Source organism: Mastigoproctus giganteus, chromosome 2, assembly GCF_048544385.1.
Source record: "Mastigoproctus giganteus isolate SK-2022 chromosome 2, ASM4854438v1, whole genome shotgun sequence".
NCBI lineage: Eukaryota > Metazoa > Arthropoda > Arachnida > Uropygi > Thelyphonidae > Mastigoproctus > Mastigoproctus giganteus.
Genome location: NC_143576.1, coordinates 3,202,860 through 3,226,245, shown reverse-complemented (window position 1 = coordinate 3,226,245; position 23,386 = coordinate 3,202,860). Strand labels below are relative to the sequence as shown.

At 36.0% G+C, this 23,386-nt stretch overlaps 1 protein-coding gene across 1 annotated transcript in view; it reads left to right on the top strand.

The window, feature by feature from the left end:
• LOC150089119 (rabphilin-3A-like) overlaps nucleotides 1-9,651 on the top strand; it is a 251,552-nt gene extending 241,901 nt beyond the window's left edge. Inside the window, exon 16 of the mRNA XM_090388013.1 lies at nucleotides 9,527-9,651. Within this exon, the coding sequence (XP_090244139.1) occupies nucleotides 9,527-9,651 (125 nt within the window). The remainder of the gene's footprint in view (nucleotides 1-9,526) is intronic.
• The last annotated feature ends 13,735 nt before the right edge of the window (nucleotides 9,652-23,386 follow it).

Sequence of the window (23,386 nt, the reverse complement as noted above, 5' to 3'; positions counted from 1 at the left end):
GTTTGCTGGGCAGTGCAGATAGGCTGCCAGGGCAGGTCATGGAGTCTTGTCAATGATATATAGGAATTTTCCTAGCAGGGACAGGGAGGTGATTATCCCGTTGTACAAGACAGTGGTCAGGCCACACCTAGAGTACTGTGTACAGGTCTGGAGGCCTCATTTTAGGAAGGATGTAGAGTTGCTAGAACAAGTACAAAGAAGGGCTACAAGATTGGTGCTCTTACCAAGAAAGGCTTAAGTTCTGCAAATTGCAGCACCTGGAGAGCAGGCACCTGCAAGGTAATCTAATTGAGGTGTATAAGACCTTGAATGGGTTGAGCAACATGAATGCTGATGGGATTCTTCCTCTTGCTCAGATTAAGAACCTGAGGGGGCATAGATTCAAATTGAGGAAAGACAGTTGTAGAATGGATGTGCGGAAATATGCCTTTAGCCAGCAGGTGGTTGATTGGTGGAACAGACTTCCATATTTTGTTGTGGAAGCTGATAGTCTAAATAAATTTAAGGCTGAGCTGGACAGGCATTTGGAACAAATGGAGAGGTGAAATGGGAGGGTTTTTTTTGTCTGATGCTGCATAAGCTTGCTTTTCATCATATGCCTCTGCTAATGCTAATCCTAAATACCAAGTTATGGCAAATATAAAAGAGGTGGCTACTAATTCACAAGTCTTTGGAGCATTAATTATCAATTCTTTAGCTAATTTAGATACAACAGCTTGTTTTCTAATGCGGTCTTTACCAAATTTATCATGTGATATTAGAAGCTGGAGGCAAAAGATGAATCAAACTCCTATCCCCAAAAAAAGAAATAGTTTTGCGATTCCTGATGAGTATAAGTTTCTTGAAAACGGTGAAAAATTTTTGTTATTTGATAGTGGAGAACATGATGTAGACAGAATTTTCGTATCTGGCTTAGATGATTTGGTGAAATATAAGTACTGGGCATGTGATGAAACATTTAAATGTAGTCCAGATATTTACTACCAGTTATATATGTAACATATAATATTTAACCCCAGGGGCTCACAGCTGGCTTGGCACACCCAGGGTCCTGAGCTGGATATCATCATTCTTCTCTCTTGATGATTCCCTTCTACTTCTGACTCTTGTTTTCCTCTCGCTCTCTCTCTCTCTCTCTCAGAGTAATTCAGAATTTTTTTTTTTGGCTTATGCAGCATAAGCCTCAGTCTTCCTTGCACACCATATAGCTAATAATAATAATAATAAGAAGAAGAAATAGCAGCATCACTCATCTGTTCATTTTACTTCCAGGGAAATCTGAAAAGACTTACAGCAAATTTTTTTATATCATAAAGAACTTACATCCGACATTAAATCCTGAATCCTTAATGATCAACTTTGAGAAAGGAAGTATCATTGCTTTCTCTTATATGTACCCAAATACAACTAAAACCAGTTGTTTGTTTCATATGGCAAAAAACATTTACCACAAAATCATTGATATTGGACAAAAGTTGCGCTGTCAAACAGATGCCAAATTTAACATGAAAATTAAATGCATACGTTAGCATTTCTTCAAGTTAGTGATATTATTGTTGGCTTTATGGAGCTGACAGATGATTTGCCCGAAGAGTTGGTTTCATATTTTGAAATATGCATCCTAGTATTTGGAAACTGATACCTCTCTTAATGAAGGAAGAAATTTTTGCAAAAAAGAAAGTGCAATGCCGAACGAGGAGATGAATCAACAAGCAAAAAAATGTATAATACTATGAACAAAAGACTTTGAAGACAAGTGCTTAGGTATGATCCACAAAATAAAATCAGTTATTTGCGCAGTACTGCCAGGAATCTACACACGTTTTAAATGTTTTCAAATATTTTGTATTTTCATTTTTCACAATAAAGTCTTTTTAATTATTATTAATTTTTCATGTTTAATTATGTCCTTTTTAATGTCCCTCTTTTATTTTTCGTTATTTTATCTTTTACGGCAAAATTGCCTTACGGTGAAAATGCTTGTGGCAAAGATGTTTACGCCAAAAATACCTAGAACCAACCATGGTCTTGTACAAAGGAATAATCACCTCCTTATCCCTACTAGCAAAGTTTCTGTATATTATTGACAAAACCCCCATGAACTTTCCTGGCAGCAAGTCTGCTCTGCTCAGAGAATTTCATATCTTACGGCACAATTACTCCCAGGTCTTTTTCGTTTTCTACTATCCTGAGTGTAGTTCCACACTGTTGATAAGTTACTCTTAGATTACTGCTACCCATATGCAGCACCTTCCCACGCTTCTTGATTAGACCCGGGTTCGAGCCTGTCACCACCAAATACGGAGGATGCGGAAAGGTCAGGGAATGACCACCGCATATTCCCGGAGCAATATGGCCTTAGTTGCTAATGCTCCTAAAAACCAAATAACACACATAACACACACGCAGCACCTTCCATTTGTCAATGTTAAACTTTAACTGCCATTTCTCAGACCATGAAAAAATACCATTCATTCAACTGCCATTTCTCAGCCCATGAATACTCACAATTGTAGCAAAAATTGTGAAGCAGTTATTAATCATATTCTTGATTAATCAGAGGCTCACATCTGGTTAGTACAGGCTTGGTCCTGAGCTGGATATCATCATTCTTCTCTTTCTTGGTAATTTCCTTTTAATTACTTCTGACTCTCTCTCTCTCTCTCTCTCTCTCTCTCTCTCTCTCTCTCTCTCTCAGTGTAACTAAGAAATTTTTTTTGGGTTGGTGCAGCATAAGCCTCAGGCTTCCTTGCACCATATGGCTAATATTAATAATAATGATAATAAGCCTAACAACAATAGGAGTTCTTTGTAGAGTTTTTGGGAGTTCCTTGTAGGTGTTCTCCCAGAGAACACCTACAAGGAACTCCAGAAAGTCACAATCCTGAACACCTGTAGGATAGTCAGAGATTTTCTCGACCAACAGTAACACCAGACATTACAACCACCCTATGTACTTGGTAGCAGTATCCGTCATGGAGTGGAATCCCCTAATCAGGGAAAAATAATATAAGAGCAATAATAATAACTAGATTTTGAGTAGGCTATGAGTAAAACACTTGCTTCTTGTCCAAATGGTAATCTACCATTCTGGTCTCTTCCCAAAATTATTGGCCACAAGTTTTTTGTCCATCTATACTTCCACATATTCCTGGAGAGACTGATTCTACAGGGATGGGATACACCTAAATATAAAGGGTGCAAGAATATTTGCTGATACTATCGAGGCAGTTATAGGATAGATGTGTGGAAGTTTGCCTTTAGCCAACGTGTGGTTGATTGCTGGAACAAACTTCCATCTGTTGTTGTAGAAGTTGATAGCTTAAATAGATTCAAGACAGAACTAGACAAACATTTGGAGCGAGTGGATGGGTAAAATTAGAAGATTTGGTTTTTTTTTTCTTTTTTTGGCTGATGCTGTATAAGCTTGCTTTCTTGCATCATGTGCTTTACTAATGATAATACTAATATGTTGAAACCTGATGGTTCTATTGCCACCTCAGCTGAAGATAAATCTGACTTATTAGCATCCTAATTTTTTTTAATGCTTGTATTGACATGCTTGGTAAACGCCTCCTACCATTCCAGTTTACTCCACTCAATCCTTTCTGAGGCCTTCCATCAAAAGGATGACAGGAGAAGCAATTTCATGACAAAGAAGCTCCAGATCCTGTTTGTATTTTTCCACTGATTTTTCAAAATCAGTGTTCCCTGAGCTTAGTATTTTTTTTTGTGTCCACTTTTATAATTTCTTATTCCACTGGTGTTTTTCTTTCTGTTTGGAAATTTGCTCATATCCAGCCAGTTCCTAAAAAACCACCAGAATGTAAAGAAAAACCCATTTTTATATATTTCATAAATAATATTTCCTTTTTTTTTAATTGTGACTATCTACCCTAAGAGATCAGCAGGACTTGACATCTAAAGTCACATCTGTTGTTGTTATATGAAAGACTGATACCTTTTATAAATCTTATAAATCATAATGCATTGTATACTTACCTTTATAAATACTTATTCTGTTTTAGGGCAGAAAGCCTCAAACTACGTGAAATCTAAACTATAACACCAGTTAGTGCATTTGAATCATTGCAATAATGATGCCAATGTACAAACTTCGGTTTGTCCATAAAAAATTTCAACTATATAGTAATGATGCAAAGGAGATATGAGGAAGAAGAAATTCATATAAAAAATAGAAAAATAAAGTTAAACAAAATAATCCAAGGATATCATATAAAATAAAGCACAAATAAAATCAATATTTAAAAACTTTTAGTACAGTTTGATTAAAATTATTGAAGTTTTCAAAGAAATCCATTTTAGTTTACTGCATAATCTCATAGTCCTATTGATAAACTGATAATATAAGCAGTTATATTTAGCATATTGTGGTTTTTCTGTTTAATCTGGGGGAGGGGTAACATTATCGTCCCACTGCAACTTCCCTCACCTCTTTTTATCTCAATCTTCCGTGTGATCAGTAATCACTAATATAGATTCATCAGTGTTAATCCACTGGTGATATATTGTCTTATATTACCCATATATGGACAAATGTATGGATATAAGCTAGTCTGTAATCAAGTCACAAAGGAAGTTAGGCAGGCAAAGCAGATTACAAGAAATCTTTGACAAAGGATACAACGAAAAACAGCAAAGAGTTCTTTACTTATGTAAACTCAAAAAGGAAAGGGGATGAATTAGATTAGTCCACATAACATACATGTTTTGATTATTGATAATGATGCTCAGGTAGGTGATAAACTGAATGAGTATTTTGCATCTACATTCACACATGAGAAGTTATTCAATGAGGGGAATGTCAAAATTTTATCAAATTCGAACAGGGAGCTAAGTGATTTTGTAATAACTGAGAGCAAAGTAGAGAAAAAATGGTTGAAGTTAAACATAAGGCACCTGGGGTGGATGGGATCTGTCCAGTTATATTAAAGGAGGCAGCAAAGGAAGTAAGCAAACCCTTACCCATAATTATGAGAGTTTCCTTTAGCATTAGCAGAGGCATTTGATGCAAGAAAGCAAGCTTATGCAGCATCAGCCAAAAAAAAAATAAAGTAAAATAAATAAATAAAAAATAACCACTTCCACTTCACCCCTCTGTTTGTTCGAAATACCTGTCCAGCTGAGCCTTAAACTTATTTAGGCTATCAACTTCCACGACAAGGGATGGAAGTCTGTTCCACCTACCAACCACCCGCTGGCTAAAGCCAGCGGGTGGTTGTGCGGAAATTTGCTAAAGGCAAATTTCCGCACATCTATCCTACATCTGTCTTTCCTCAATTTGAACTTATGCCCTCTCAGGTGATTATTCTGAGCAAGAGGAAGAATCCCATCAGCATTGAGCATGCTCAAACCATTCAAGGCTTTGTACACCTCTATCAGATCCCTCGCAGGTGCCTAGTCTCCAGACACTGTAATTCGCAAAACTTAAGCCTTTCTTCGTAAGAGCACCCTTTGTTCCATTCACTAATCTTGTTGCCATTCTCTGTACTCGTTCCAGCAGCTCTACATCCTTCTTGAAATAAGGCCCCCAGGCCTGTATACAGTACTCTAGGTGTGGCCTGACCATTGCCTTATACAAGGGAATAATCACCTCCTTATCCCTGCTAGAAAAATTCCTATATATCATTGACAATACACCATGAGCTACTCTTGCAGCCCATCTGCACTGCTCAGAGAACTTCATATCTGCCTGCACAACCACCCCCCAGGTCCCTTTCATTCTCTACCACTGTCAGTGTAGTACCACAGAGTTGATACGTTGCTCTGGGATTGCTGTTTCCCATATGTAGTACTTTACATTTGTCAATGTTAAACTTTATTTGCCACCTCTCAGCCCATCTGTTCAACCTTTCCAGATCCTGTTGCAGCAATATACTGTCATTACCGTTATTAATAACCCTGCCAACCTTCGTATCGTCTGCAAACTTGGACATTAAGCTTGATATACCATCATCAATATCATTTATAAATACAGAGAACAATAAAGGACCAAATACTGAACCCCGAGGGACTCCACTAATAACATTAGTCCACGATGAGCAGTGTCCATTGATTACCACTCTCTGTCTTCTCCCCCTCAACCACCCCTTTATCCATAGCAGCAATTTGCCTCCAATGCCACACTGCTCCAATTTGTGCAGCAGTCTTTCCTGTGCAACAGTATCAAAAGCCTTTCTAAGATCCAAGTATATCCAAGTAGGTCCAAGATCCTATGGACTGGAGGTGTACAAATGTATCACCAATTCACAAAGAGGACTCAAAAGGTGACAAGAATAATTACAGAACTGTTAATTTAACTTGTGTTCTGGAGAAAATAATGGAGTCGCTGGTTAAAGAAGCATTGCAAGATCATCTAGACAAGACTGCAGTAATAATTCAGACATAGCATGAGTTTGTTAAGGGAGGTCTTGTCTGACCAATTTGATTAGATACTATTCACAAAAGGGTGCAAAGGGCGATATAAATAATTATAGACCTGTTAGTTTAATTTATGTTCCTAGGAAAATAATGGAGTCACTAGTTAAAGGGGTGATATAGGATCACCTAGACAAGACTGCAGTAATAGTTCACACACACACAGCATGGGTTAAGGGGAAGTCTTGTCTGAGCAATTTGATTGCATACTATGATGTGGTCACAAAGGAACTGGATGCAAAAAATAATTATGATATCATATACTTGGATTTCAGGAAAGCTTTTGATACTGTACAAATTGGAGCGGTATGGCATTAAGGGCAAGTTGCTGCAATGGATAAAAGGATGGTTGAGGCAGAGAGTGATAATAAATGGACTATGTGGAATAATGTTATTAGTGGAGTCCCCCAGGGTTCGGTGCTGGCCCATTCTTGTTTTGTGTATTTATCAATGATATCGATAAAGGTATATCAGACTTAATATCCAAGTTTTCAGATGATACAAAGGTTGGCAGGGTTGTTAATGACAGTAAAGACAGTATGCTACTGCAACAGGATTTAGATAAGTTAGGCAGATGGTCTGAGAAGTGGCAACTGAAGTTTAACATTGACAAATGCAAAGTACTGCATATGGGTAGCAGTAACCCCAAGAGAAACGTACCAACTGTGTAGTACTTCACTCAGGGCAGTGGAGAATGAAAAAGACCTGAGGTTAATTGTGCAGTCAGATATGAAGTTGTCTGAGCAATGCAGATGGGCTGCCAAAGCAGATCATGGAATTTTGCTAGCAGGAACAAGGAGGTGATTATCCCATTGTACAAGGCAATGGTCAGGATTCACCTTAAGTACTGTGTACAGGTCTGGAGGGTCCATTTTAAGAAGGATGTAAAGTTGCTAGAACAAATACAAAGAAGGGCAACTAGAGTGGTGAGAGGAACAAAGGGGGTGCTCTTACCAAGATAGGCTTAAGTTCTGCAAATTGTAGTGTCTGGAGACTAGGCACCTGCGAAGTGATCTGATTGAGGAGTATAAGGCCTTGAACAGGTTGAGCAAGCTCATTGCTGAAGGGATTCTTCCTCTTTCTCAGATTACGAACCTGAGGGAGCATAGATTCAAATTGAGGAAAGACAGTTGTAGAATAGATCTGCGGAAATTTTCCTTTAGCCAGCGGGTAGTTGATTGCTAGAAGACACTTTCATCTCTTGAAAGTTGAAAAGTTGATAGCTTGAAGAAATTTACGGCTGAGCTAGACAAGCATTTGGAGTGAATGGATTGGTGAAATGGGAAGTTTTTTTTTTTTTTTTTTGGCTGATGTTACATAAGCTTGCTTTCTTGCATTGTATGCCTCAACTAATGCTAATACTAAATTAAGTGGAAAAGTTTGACAAAACTAAAGCAGTTGCTCTTAGTATTTCTAAGGCTTTTGATCATGTTTGTCATGAAGGTCATCTAAACAAGCTTTCTTCTTACAGATTGTCAACTGTTTTTTGCAATTGGGTATCCAGTTTTCTCTTTGACTGCTTACTGTGAATGATGGTAGATGGTTGTCTTCTAATTTCTCCAATAATGCTGGTGTTACCTAGGGTTCAGTTCTTTCTCCCACACTTTCCCTTCTGTATATTAATGACTTTCTTTCACTGAGTGAAAACTCTCCATGGTTTTGTTGATGCTATTATCAACAAAACCATGGATACCACCTTCCCATTTGAGAAAACGTGTCCTGCACTAACATTTTCAACCTCTGAAATATACACCACCAATTCCTTAAATGCCGGTCTTTATGTAATTCTTCAATGCAGAAAAATAATTTAATTAATCTCAATCCTTGTTGCTTAGTTGTGTCTTCTATCTCATAATACAGTCTACTGTTCCTATGCTTATCTTCAATGACACTCGATTTGTAGACAAGATCACATATCTTTATTAGGGATTACTTTGACTACTCACTCTTGGCATAAGCCCATCAGAAATACGGCTTCCTCTGTTTTTAAAAAACTGGGTTTTCTCTTTCACTCTTGGCATTACTTTTCTTCTAAACAACTATTCATTCTGTACAAATTTCAAGTCTGTCCTATCATGTTAGCAAAATTTATTTGATGAATAGATATCTTAACAATTCAAAATAATTCCATCATTTGTTTAATGACGATCAAAGAGTTATGCTAGATTTTCAAATGCCCCAGCTATTTAAAAATGGTGGACAGTTTCTCCACCATGACCATGCTCCTGCACACTCTCCATTCAAGAATTTTTGGCCCAAAAACATTCATACGGTACTACAAATGTATATTTGCTTGATCTTCCCTGTGCAATTTTTTCCTCTTCCCCAGACTCAAACAGAAGCTAAGTACAAAAGGGGCTCATATTTGGGCTTGTTCTCTTTCTTGGTGATTCCCTTTTGACTCTCTCTCTCTCTCTCTCTCTCTCAGGGTAACTCGGGAATTTTTTTTTGGCTGGTGCAGCCTAAGCCTCAGGCTTCCTTGCACCGTATAGCTAATAATAATAATATTTCATGACATTCAACAGAATGTCATAGCAGAACTCAAGTGGTTCACAGCTGAAAATTCTAGGAATGTTGGGACATTTGCATATCATTTGAATACTTGTAAAAATGTATTGTATTTACCCTATTTTATTTTTTACAAAAATAAACCAGTGGAACTTTTTGATCAGACCTCATATTTTCCCACATTTTATTGCTAGCAGTTCTTGACTATTATCTTATAACAATTCAAATTTTCAGATTGTAATATAGAAGTTTAGACATTTTCACTCAATCCAAATATTAGAATTTGATTTTCTCTTCATAAGATTTATAGCTTTTTTTTTTTAATCACTAATATTGGAATCATTATTCAGCCAGTGCTGATTTTCAAAGGATTTACTACTACTTCATATATTTTAAGACTTTCTTTAATAGAAATAAATTACAAATAAATTTTCATATTTGATTAATAAATTGGCCATACTTATGGTGCATTATTGTACAATACATTGTGCACTTGTTTACATAATAATGAAACTTATACCAAATATAATGCAGCATTGCCATTCCAAGTTTGTTTTTAAGATTTTTCATTCTTTTACAGGTGGTTTACAATTGAGTATTCAATCCAAAGGTGAACGTCTGAGGCACTGGCTTGACACAGTAAATAATCCTGACAGAAGAATAGAAAGATGGCACCAACTAAGTGATGCTCATTTACTGGATTAAGTAATGTTAATAGATATCAGAATGTTCTTTTTAAGACCTTGAGTTATTTTTACGTGGCTGGTGTTATTTGAGTTGTTCAGCAAATGTCTCTGTTCGGCAAAAAGAAAATGTAACATCACAGTTATAAAATAATTGCCATACCTTTAACATATGACTGATATTGCATTTGCAATAACTGAAAGTTCCTGTGTTTAGTAATTGAAAGAGTAAACACTTAAAAATTCAAACAGGTTGTTGAAATTTCTTTGATGATTTACACATAATATCTCTTTAAAGAAATTTTAAGTCTGGCTATTCTCTTTCAGAATGCCCTATATAGCATACAGGGTGTTCTGCAAGATGATAGCTAAACTTCAGCAGGTTGTTACCTAGATGATTTTGAATCATCTAGGTAACAGATTGTTACTTTAAATATAAAATTTATTTTTAATATTCCATTCTTAAGCATCATAAAGCTTTGAGCATTTGTTTATATATATGGAGCTGTTCTTTATGCATGGATCTACCTGGCCTGTGTATAGGGTCCCCCAAAATTAGATGTGGTAATTGACAGTTAAGCAAGCTGGATAGTCTAGGTATCATCTGAAAGTTGATCTGAAGGGTGGTGTTTTGAGGGAAAACTTAGCTAGAAAATATACATTTTATTTTTGTTTTCAAAGATCACAATGAGAATTATGTTTATCAACAATTATTCCTGCCTGTACCTCTTATCCCCATTCCCCTCAAGATGTGCTCCTGAATAAAATTGTCCACATCTTTTATGGCCACCCTATACATACACATAAAAAGGCCTCCATAGCTGAGTGGTCAGGTTTGTTTGTTTGTTGTTTGATTTTTAGGAGCATTAGCAACTAAGGCCATATTGCTCCTGGGATATGCGGTGGTCATTCCCTGACCTTTCCACATCCTCCGTATTTGGTGGTCATGGGCTCAAACCCCGGTCTAATCAAGAAGCGTGTGCTACGCACTGCTGCTCCTGCCCACCTGGCTACGGAGGTACCTGCATTAGCAACTAAGGCCATATTGCTCCGGGGATATGCGATGGTCATTCCCTGACCTTTCCGCATCCTCCACGGGCTCGAACCCCGGTCTAATCAAGAAGTGTGTGCTATGCACTGCTGCTCCTGCTTACCTGGCTACGAAGGTGCCAGTGGTCTGGAGTGGGAATGCAATAGTGCATGCTCTTTGAGTAGACTAGCATTCAAGCTCCCGACTGCTCAATATAGTTGGTCTGCCAACCTGAACTGGACCAGCATTGCAGATTATGGTCCATTTCCTCAAAATGAATTGTTGAGGAGGCTTCTGTCCTGCAGTGGATTGACAGTGGCTGCAGATTTATTATTTATTATAATAATAATCATGATTATTGTTGGAAATAATAGTAATACTTTAAGGAAATTTTAAAAATCTGCACACACATTAACACAGACACCTCTACAGATGAGTTACAAATATTGTTCACAAAAAAACAAGAGGGAGCCTCCACCAAGGTTCTGAGTGCTGGATGGGGACTCTGATGGGGTAAAGCAAATGTCCCTGTGCCCATGATTGATGGTGAAAAGTGGAGATGAAAAGGAAATCACAGTAATTCATAAGCATTTCTGATTTTGTTTCATAGTAAATGACGCTGATTTTGTAACACCTCATAATTAAAATTTAGATTTTTTTTTAGATAAATATGACCAAGCTGTCATCTTTATTTCTGTTAGATACTGTTCAAAATGACTGCTTCCATTATCAATGCATAGCCTTGCTTGTTTCCAAACAGACTGTTACATTTCATTCTTGCTATGTCACTTGCAGGTGCCATAATTAACAAATGTACTAATCCATTGTTTAGAACTCACAACTTGAAAAATTCAAGTGCTCATAACTCTGTAATGCTTGAGAATGAGATCTATATTCAAAGAACATTTTTAACTCAGAATTATCTAATTAACAACCTACTGATGTTTGACTATCATTTCATGTTCCTTGAAATGATAGCACTTCATTAGGTTGGTAATTGATTTATTTCATTAACTATTAGAATTAAATCTGAAAGATAGTTGAATTAACATAAATTATAAGTTTAATGAACTTTAAGAGATTTTATTTCTTGATTACAAAATAAAATTCTAATTTATATAGTAAGCCATGTTTATGGAAACAATTTTAAAAATATTATATCTTTAATTATGCCTCCCATTATTTGAGAAATGCAGCATCTTCAGCTTGAATGTGAGTTGAACAGAGATTTTTAACTGTTATTCACATGTTGAAGTTCTTTGTAAGTTACATTTTTTTAATGAAGGAAAAGAAAGGCTTATGTCCAAGTAGTGTGCTATACATCAAAGATCGAGAAAATTTGGTTGTTTTGTAAATACCTGTCAAATGTGTTAATATTTAAACTAGATACGCTATCAGTGAATGGCTCGAAGCTCTTTGCGGTATTTTTCAAATACTCATATTTATTAACTGCCTTAACTTTTTGGGAACTTAACATATCAGTGAACAAATATAAAAACATTGCAACTTTAAACACTTAAACATAATGTACCATGCACCATCATGAATGATATATTTTTCTGTAAACTGTACAAAAAAAAAAACAAAACATCAGTGACATTGCAGACCTTTTATAGTGCCATGGGGAGAAAACGTTTTATATTTCTTAACCCATCCATATATATGTGATGCTATTAAGACATTGTTTTCTAAAATGTATTATTTGATAAATATTATTCTGATGCTGTAAACTTTGAATTTTATATACATATATCATACATCTGTTTTCCTATTTGTGTACCTATCTATCAAGAGGCATAGATGCTATTCTAGAAAGTTATGCTGTTAACCAAAAAAAAAAAAAAAAAAAATGCAATTTTTAACTATATGGATTTTTCCACAGATTCTGCACTACTTATCGATTACATATTTTGTAAACATGTAAGGATGACAGCCTTGCAAATGAAGAATGCAATTATGTAAACATGGACCAGGACTATATGCATGTCATGGAACATCTAAAACTTGAAATATTAATTGCAGCCAGATTTAGATTAGTAATCATATTATATAATAGCAATTTTATATTTCTATAATTATAATAATAATTTATCTATATAATTAATAATTTTATTGTATTTATGTTGATTATCTTTTCATACCATAGTTCAGATTCCAATACAGAAACTTTTAGTTCATTAAAATTGAAAAAAGAATTTAAACTTCTAGTTCATTAAAATCGAAAGTTATAGGTCTTTTTTTTCCTTCAAATAACATAATTTATTTAATTTCATTATTTTTAATAAACTACTCAGTACACAAAGTAGCACTGTAAATAAGTATATTTTACATCAATGTATTCTAAAGTATACTAATAATTATTATTTTAAAAATAAAAAAAATAATTAGAAGTTCAAACTTCTAACGAGAATTTTGGACTTGTTTTCATTCAACAAATATTACAATATCAAGGAGAGAAAAAAAACAAACAAAAAAAAAAGTGAAATATGTTTATTTTCTAAACAGAGGACAGGAAGGATCCAATATACAAATTCGACTGCTGTACTTACAAAAACAAGACCTCTTCCCCATCTCTTCTTTCATGCAGCATGGGTCATGTCTACCCAGGGTATGATAGACATCGTGGTGAGATCCAATATTCCTACCATTTCAAGGGTACAATTTCAATGTTTTCTCAGACTGTCTTGCTAATAATCCACTGGCCAAAACTTGGGTACCCAGTTCAGCTATGTATAATCTTTTTTGTCTCTATTCTACCAGCTATGAATATGAAGAGAATCCAAGTAGTGTGTTAAGGGCAAGGAGGAGGCACAGTGCCATTTCTTGTCAAGGAGCTGGGTATGTTATTGCTATGTATACACCATATATAAAAATATCATCAGTTCATGCAACATCTGTTCCCATAAAAAAAACAAAAAAAACTTCCTCTACATTAGTGTATCATGAGTAATAAAACTAATGGAATGAATGTATCTGCAATGAAAAGAATGAATTCATATATGATGTCCATTTCCATCTATAATGTTCCAAGTGCCACTTACAGAATCTCAATTATTGGTTGCCTCAACCACCTCTCATCTCATTTATCATATAACTGTTTGCTCTGCTTTAAAGTGGCATTTATGCACATATCCATTCTGATATTTCTTGTCATATATTTTCAAATCTGGCCAGAAGCTATTCCCACCATTATATTAAATTCACATGTAGCCTCCACAGTCTCCCAAATCACTCAGAGCTTTGACTTTATTTCTTTTAAACTTGGCTTTCTTCAATCTTTCCTAACAGTGCAGTAATTTTGCTTGGTGATTTTAGCATTCTAAGGTTAAGTTGGCTCTGATTTTCTAGTTGTATGCACACATCTGGTGGTGAGAATTTTGTTATTTCTAATGACCTTGATCTACCACAATACATGCAGATCTAAACAAGAGACCATTCTTGAGAATATCAAAATTCACACTTGTGCAATTTTAATAGATATTTTCATTTTTAAGTATTTTTATTTTTGGTTGCTATATTACATCAATAAATCCACTATATGTGTAAAGGGAACTCCAGGTTAGATTGCAAAACCTCTATTATTATTTGTACATCTTTGAATCCAAGAGGTTGGAGATGTACAAATAGCTTTCCAGTTTATAACAATGGTTCCAAGGATTAAATGGGTAATTTCAGGCCTGTAAGTTTAACTTCAATAAAATTATACAAGATGGATTACACAGCATGGGCTTGTTAAAAAGATATCCTGTCAAACTAATCTGATAAACTATTATGAGGTTGTCAAGAATTTAATACTGTCCCACATGAATGTCTTTTGTATAAGTTGGAACACTGACTTTGGTAACAAGGTCATACAAGTGGAGCTCCACAGGGTTCAGAAATGGGTTTCTGGTTTCTTGGTTGTTTCTGATATTTGTTAATGGCATTGATGTTGGTATAATAGGCTTGATGTCAAAGTTTGTTGATAATGATCAGGAGGATAAATGCAATGTTGTACTTTAACTATCATTTAAAGACAATTAAGTAGAATATTGGGAAGGCAACATTCTATGTTTAGATAGAAGTAATCCCAGATTATCTTATTGTGAAAAAATTAAAGGCTGTTAACAATGAAAAAGACTCAGAAGTAACTGCACAGTCTGATGAGAATTCATCTTAACAGTAGATAGAATGCTAGGACAGCACATGGCATTTCATCTGTGATTCACAGGAATTTTCCCCTATTAGGGAGATTGGGGGGGGGAGAAAGAGAGAGAGAGAGTGCTCAGTTTCTTTTTGGATTGCAAGGTCTTGTCAAAACCAGATGTTTTCATGGCAAACATCTCGTTTTGGCAACTTGGTTGTATTTATGGCATTTGAAAGGGTCACATAATTAAATAATGGTGATATATTTTTTATTTTGCATTAAATAAGAATAATTGTAGACCAGATAAAAGAAAATTCTGTTTTAGGAAAAGGAATTATTAACTGTTGGAATAAATTACTATCTAGTCGTGTAGTTGTTGTTGTTGTTATTTGGTGTTTAGGAGCATTAGCAACGAAGGCCATATTGCTCAGGGATATGCGGTGGTCATTCCCTAACATTGTCGCATCTTCTGTATTTGGTGGTCACTGGCTCGAACCCCGGTCTAATCAAGAAGCGTGTGCTACGCACTGCTGCTCCTGCCCACCTGAGTCATGTTCGGGAGGCAACTAGAGGGAGTAATACTCTTGATTTGATTATCAGCAGTGATTCTTCATGCATTAAGAATCTGCAGATAAATGAACCACTAGGTGGCAGTGATCACAGTGTGCTGAAGTGGGATTTACTCAAAGAGGTAACTACCATTAGGGGTAAAGGGAAGGGTTATTGCTTCCGTAAAGGCGACTACGATGGACTGAGACAGTATTTAAATTCTATACAGTGGGACCAACTGATGATGTTACCAACAGCAAATTCAAAATGGGAAGCATTCAAAGAACTTATCTTGGAAGCTACTAGGCTTTACATACCAACTAAGAAATATTGTTCAAGGTTTAGGCCAAAATGGATGTCAGATGACCTAATGAGGCATATGGCAGAGAAGAAAAATGCATGGGATACATACAAATTAACACATGACACAGAAGCCTATGATAGATACAAGTTGATATGCAACCAAGTTATAAAGGAGGTTAGGCAGGCGAAGGCAGATTACGAGAAATCCTTGGCAAGGGATGCAAAGAAAAACAGCAAAGAGTTCTTTACTTATGTAAACTCTAGAAGGAAGGGGATGAATCAGATTGGTCCACTTGATATTGATGGGTCAAGTGTTGATGATCCTGCTCAGGTAGCTAACAAACTAAATGAATATTTTGCATCGACATTCACACATGAGGAGTTATTCAGCGAGGGGAATGCCAGAGGTGTATTCAACTCTAGCAGTAAGCTACAGAATCTTGAAATAACTGGGAGTAAAGTGGAGGAGAAGCTGTTGAAGATAAACACAAGAAAGGCACCTGGGGTGGATGGGATCTATCCAGTTATATTAAAGGAGGCAGCAAAGGAAGTAAGCAAACCCTTAGCCATAATTATGAGAGCTTCCTTGGACTCATGGGAGGTACCCATAGACTGGAAATGTGCAAATGTGACCCCAATTCACAAAGGAGGATCAAAGGCTGACACAAGTAATTATAGACCTGTGAGCTTAACTTCTGTTCCAGGAAAATTAATGGAGGCACTGGTTAAAGAAGCACTGCAGGATCATTTAGACAAGACTTCAGTTATAGCTCAGACACAGCATGGTTTTGTTAAGGGGAAGTCTTGCCTGACCAACTTGATTGGATACTATGATGCAGTCACAAAAGAACTGGATGCAGGGAATAACTTTGATATTATATACTTGGATCTTAGAAAGGCTTTTGATACTGTTGCACATGGAAGACTGCTACACAAATTGGAGCAGTGTGACATTGGAGGCAAATTGCTGCTATGGATAAAGGGGTGGTTGAAGGGGAGAAGACAGAGAGTGGTAATCAATGGACACTGCTCATCGTGGACTGATGTTATTAGTGGAGTCCCTCAGGGCTCAGTGTTGGGTCCATTATTGTTTTCTGTATTTATAAATGATATTGATGATGGTATATCGGGCTTAATGTCCAAGTTTGCAGACGATACAAAGGTTGGCAGGGTTGTCAAGGACACTACTGACACTATGCTGCTGCAACAGGATCTGGAAAGGTTGAGCAGATGGGCTGAGAGGTGGCAAATGAAGTTTAACATTGACAAATGTAAAGTACTACACATGGGAAACAGCAACCCCAGAGCAACGTATCAACTCTGTGGTACTACACTGACAGTGGTAGAGAATGAAAGGGACTTGGGGGTGGTTGTGCAGGCAGATATGAAGTTCTCTGAGCAGTGCAGACAGGCTGCAAGAGTAGCTCATGGAGTATTGTCAATGATATACAGGAATTTTTCCAGCAGGGATAAGGAGGTGATTATTCCATTCTATAAGGCGATGGTCAGGCCACACCTAGAGTACTGTATACAGGTCTGGAGGCCTCATTTCAAGAAGGATGTAGAGCTGCTGGAACGAGTACAGAGAAGGGCAACAAGATTAGTGAATGGAACAAAGGGGTGCTCTTACGAAGAAAGGCTTAAGTTTTGCAAATTACAGTGTCTGGAGACTAGGCACCAGCGAGGTGATCTGATAGAGGTGTATAAAGCCTTGAATGGTTTAAGCATGCTCAATGCTGATGGGATTCTTCCTCTAGCTCAGAAAAATCACCTGAGAGGGCATAAATTCAAATTGAGGAAAGACAGATGTAGGATAGACGTGCGGAAATTTGCCTTTAGCCAGCGGGTGGTTGGTTGGTGGAACAGACTTCCATCCCTTGTGGTGGAGGTTGATAGCCTAAATAAGTTTAAGGCTCAGCTGGACAGGTATTTTGAACGAACAGAGGGGTGAAGTGGAAGTGAGTTTTTTTTTTTTTTTTTTTTTTGGCTGATGCTGCATAAGCTTGCTTTCTTGCATCAAATGCCTCTACTAATGCTAATGCTAATGTAGAACTAGAGCTTGTAAATTTAAGGAAGAATTGGATAGATACTTGGATGACTCCCAATCCGAAAGGCCGATGATGAATAAGCCTAGCTTTCTTGCATTTTTTCTACTTTTATTAGAACTAACAGTAGTGTTCAGATGCCTCAATTTAAATTGCATTTATTTTTCAATGTACTTAATGCACAATAATGACTGTAGTGTTAATTTAGCATAGTTGACATGAGAGAATACATTGCTGCTAATTAGCATTAGCATTAGTAGAGGCATTTAATGCAAGAAAGCAAGCTTATGCAGCATCAGCCAAAAAAAAAAAATAAAAATAAATAAATAAAAAATACCCACTTCCACTTCACCCCTCTGTTCGTCCGAAATACCTGTCCAGCTGAGCCTTAAACTTATTTAGGCTATCAACTTCCACGACAAGGGATGGAAGTCGGTTCCACCAACCAACCACCCGCTGGCTAAAGGCAAATTTCCTCATGTCTATCCTACATCTGTCTTTCCTCAATTTGAATTTATGCCCTCTCAGGTGATTATTCTGAGCAAAAGGAAGAATCCCATCAGCATTGAGCATGCTAAAACCATTCAAAGCTTTATACACCTCTATCAGATCACCTCGCTGGTGCCTAGTCTCCAGACACTGTAATTTGCAAAACTTAAGCCTTACTTAAGTTTTGCAAATTAAGAAAGGGGTGCCTTTCTTCGTAAGAGCACCCCTTTGTTCCATTCACTAATCTTGTTGCCCTTCTCTGTACTCATTCCAGCATCTCCACATCTTTCTTGAAATGAGGCCTCCAGACCTGTATACAGTACTCTAGGTGTGGCCTGACCATTGCCTTATACAAGGGAATTATCACCTCCTTATCCCTCCTAGGAAAATTCCTATATATCATCGACAATACACCATGAGCTACTCTTGCAGCCCGTCTGCACTGCTCAGAAAACTTCATATCTGCCTGCACAACTACCCCCAGATCCCTTTCATTCCCTACCACTGCCAGTGTAGTACCACAGAGTTGATACGTTGCTCTGGGGTTGCTGTTTCCCATATGTAGTACTTTACATTTGTCAATGTTAAACTTCATTTGCCACCTCTCAGCCCATCTGCTCAACCTTTCCAGATCCTGTTGCAGTAGTGTCCTTGACAACCCTGCCAACCTTCGTATCGTCTGCAAACTTGGACATTAAGCTTGATATACCATCATCAATATCATTTATAAATACAGAAAACAATAATGGACCCAATACTGAACCCTGAGGGACTCCACTAATAACATTAGTCCACGATGAGCAGTGTCCATTGATTACCACTCTCTGTCTTCTCCCCCTCAACCACCCCTTTATCCATAGCAGCAACTTGTCCAATGCCACACTGCTCCAATTTGTGCAGCAGTCTTCCATGTGCAACAGTATCAAAAGCCTTTCTAAGATCCAAGTATATAATATCAATGTTATTCCCTGCATCCAGTTCTTTTGTGACTGCATCATAGTATCCAATCAAATTGATCAGGCAAGACTTCCCCTTAACAAAACCATGCTGTGTCTGAGCTATAACTGAAGTCTTGTCTAGATGGTCCTGCAGTGCTTCTTTAACCAGTGCCTCTATTAATTTTCCGGGAACAGAAGTTAAACTAACAGGTCTATAATTACTTGTGTCACCCTTTGATCCTCCTTTGTGAATTGGGGTCACATTTGCACATCTCCAGTCCATGGGTACTTCCCCTGAGTCCAAGGAAGGTTAATGGTAACTTCCCAAATCATTGTTTGACAAGATGGCACACATGCTGGAACAATGTGTCTACAGTTAAATAAAATGTTTTTATTCAATTAAGATGTTGAGAGTAGGACATTACATGGTTGTCCATAATGAATTAATATGACATGTGAAAAACAGTAATTAAAGCATGTGAATTTTATCTTGTACAATAAGTAATTTGCTCTCACCCAATAGAACTAAAAATTGGTGACACTTCTTGATTCCATGTTGAATTTTGTTATTGGATGTACTGAGGAAAAATTGAAAGCAGGAACTAACTGTATAGAATATAAGACTGTCTTCTACTTATGTAGGTATGTGGATATGGTTTTTTTTGTTATAAAATTTGAATGAGTCAGGTGTTAGACTGCTTTTAAAGTACAGACTGGCTTACAAATTCCATGAAACAAACAAAACATCTTTATTGTTGCTTTTGACTTGTTTGGAGAGCCTGTTCATGTTTTTGGCCTTCTTAAATTATTGCCTTTAACAATTTATGCAATTAAGTTAATTAGTTGGACGAGATTACATATATTATGAAAATGGGCAAAAACTTGGCAATGTGAGGGCAAGCTCAGAAAAAAACTTGCTGCAAATTTCTGTGAAAAGTTAATTTCCATTGTCACTGAGATCAGAAAATTCAAAAGAAGTATGATAGACTTATAAAGAAAAAAAATTGCCAGTACATATACTGTGTGAAAATGAAAAACACTTTTAACTGTAAATGATGCTTAATTACATTTATGAGAATTTTTTTTTTATGTGGTTAGAGACCACATTTTGATTACAATCTATATTTTGTAACATATTACTAGTATAATGATGGAAAGAAGCAAACATTTTCTGCAAAAAAAAGAAGGGAAAAAATTCTCAATCATTCATACTTTCCCTGTCACCAAAAGTGGCTGTCTAATTCCACTTTGAGCTGTACCAAACACACCGTCTTAACAATCATGGCATTTAGGGGGAAGCCTTATCTGACCAATTTGATTGGATACTATGATGTTGTCACAAAGGAACTGGATGCAAAAAATAATTTTGATATCATGTGATTGGATTTTAGCAAAGCTTTTGATACTGTGGAACATGGAAGACTACTGTACAAATTGGAACAGTATGGCATTAAGAGCAAGTTATTACAATGTATAAAAGGATGGTTGAGTAGGAGATGACAGAGAGTGGTAATAAATGGACACTGCTGTTCCTGGACTAATGTTATTAGCGGAGTCCCTCAAGGTTTGGTGTTGGGCCCATTGTTGTTTTGTATATTTATTGATGATATTGATGAAGGTATATCAGGCTTAATGTCCAAGTTTGCAGATGATATGAAGGTTGGCAGTGTTGTTAATGACTAATGGCAGTACGCTACTGCAACAGGATCTAGAAAATTGGGCAGATGTGCTGAAAGGTGGCAACTGATGTTTAACATTGACAGATGCAAAGTACTGCATATGGGCAGCAGTAACCCCAGAGTAACGTACTAACTATGCAGTACTACACTTTTAGTGGTAGAAAATGAAAAAGACCTGGGAGTAATTGTGCAGTCAGATATGAAGTTTTCTGAGCAATGCAGACAGGCTGCCGGAGCAGTTCATGGGGTATTGTCAATGATATACAGGAATTTTGCTAGTAGGGAAAAGGAGGTGATTATCCCTTTGTATAAGGCAATGGTCAGGACAAGCCTTAAGTACTGCGTACAGGTCTGGAGGCCATATTTTAGGAAGGATGTAGAGTTGCTTGAGTGAGTACAGAGAAGGGCAGCAAGATTGGTGAAGGGGTGGTCTTACCACGAAAGGTTTAAATTCTGCAAATTTCAGCATCTAGAGACTAGGCACCTGCAAGGTGATCTGATTGAGGTGTATAAGGCCTTGAATGAGTTGAGCAGGCTCAGTGCTAATGGGATTCTTCCTTTTGTTCAGATTACTCACCTGAGGGGACATGAATTCAAATTGAGGAAAGACAGTTATAGAATAGTTATAGAAATTTGCCTTTAGTCAGCAGCTTGTTCATTGCTGGACAAACTTCCATCTATCATTGTGGAAGTTGATAGTTTAAATAAATTTAAGGAGGATCTGGACAAACATTTTGAGCAGTGGTTTTCAACCGGGGTGCAGCAACAATATTCCAGGGGTGCCACATAATTTGGGTTTAAGTTATTTAAACTTATTATTTTACTTATTATTATTAGAATGCATAATTCTTATTATTTTTTTCATTATAAAAAGATGTACGGTATCTTTTTAATTTTGTAGTAATATTTAATTGATGTTTATTTAGAACCTCTATATAAAGAATAAAATTATTATATATATGTATATATATATAATTTGTATTATGAATTGTAATTTTGTTTATAGTTATATTATTGTTATAACCTATATATTTTTTAATGTTTTTTATATATATATATATATATATATATATATATATATATATATATATATATATAAAATCGTATATAAATCGTATTATTAAAAATCTTTCTAACTTCATTAAACATAAATTCGGTTTCACTATATCTCATTTTGATTAGGGTTAACATGATAATTTGTACAGATGTATAGTTGTAAATTTAAATGGTGGTATTCCCACCACTTTGAAAGTGATCACATCATATGACTTCTATTCTGAACGATGGTCATGTCTTTTCACTTTCTAAGTTACCCTTTAAGTTTTATTTATTTAATTTTTTCCATTATTATTTTATTTTAATTATTTTTGCTTAATTATTTTTAATTATTATTCGGACCTTTTCCTCACTTTTAACTATAGAGGGCGTCCATTATTATTTTTCTACTAAGCAACCTCTCCTTGTTTGTATTCTATTTATTAATCATGTCTATTATGCATTTTACTAATTGATGCTACATAATTTTACTAATTGACGCTACATAATTTTAAAGGTATGTAATTTTATTCTTCTTTATACTAGTTTTTTTTTTTTTTTACATCTGACATTAACAAAAAATATTTCACAGGCTAGCGGTATTAATTTTCCTCTTCTACTAACATCTTCACAGCCAAGGCCCTCTCTAAGAGGTTGGGTATTTACGAACCCAGCTTGCCTAGTATCTTTAAAATCTTTTCCTTCTCTTTACGTCTTTATACTTTCTATTCTGCTTTTTCCGTCCGTTGAACTATTAGTGCAATACGAGGGTGATTCGGACATTCCTTCTTTTCTTATTCTCGCTATTTTCGCCTCTTTTTTTACTACTATTTTTTTCCCACCCATACCTTGTATTACTTCCCTTTTCTATACTGCTGCCTGTTACACCTTTTTAATTACACCTTTTAATTTAACGGTTTACTTAAAATATACACACTGCGTTGGGGCTACCTCACTCATGTTTATGAAGGTTTCAAAAAAATTTTAATTCATTTTTTAAATTTTTTTAAAATTTTTTAATTTTTAATTTTTAATTCTTTTTTTAATTTATTGCTACCTCCATCGGCATGGGTTTGTATAGAAACGCAGTATTTTGGTACATGATCGGGTGTAGTCCCCTGATGAAATACCTGATCTATGTACCAATTTATTTTCATTATTTTCATTTTTATTTATTACTATTTTTTTTTTAATATGCATTAATTACCACTTTTTTCTAGCTTTTGTAAATATGATTTGGCTTATCAATTCAGCCACTTTTTCCACTTAATTTATTAGGATCTTAACATTCTTTTCTTCTCATATCTTCTTCCATTAGGCATGGCACGTTGTTGTTAACAACTTTCCCATCTTACTATGTCCTTTATCATTTATTTCTATGTTTTATTTTATAGTTGTATCCTGTTCTGTAGCCTTGTGTGTCCAGGTACATCTATTTTCTATTTTCTATTTTCTTTTTCTTTTCCTTTCTTTACCTTTTTCACCTGTTTTATATACTATATATATATATATATATATATATATATATACATACACACAGAGAGGGAATCAGATCTAACAGGC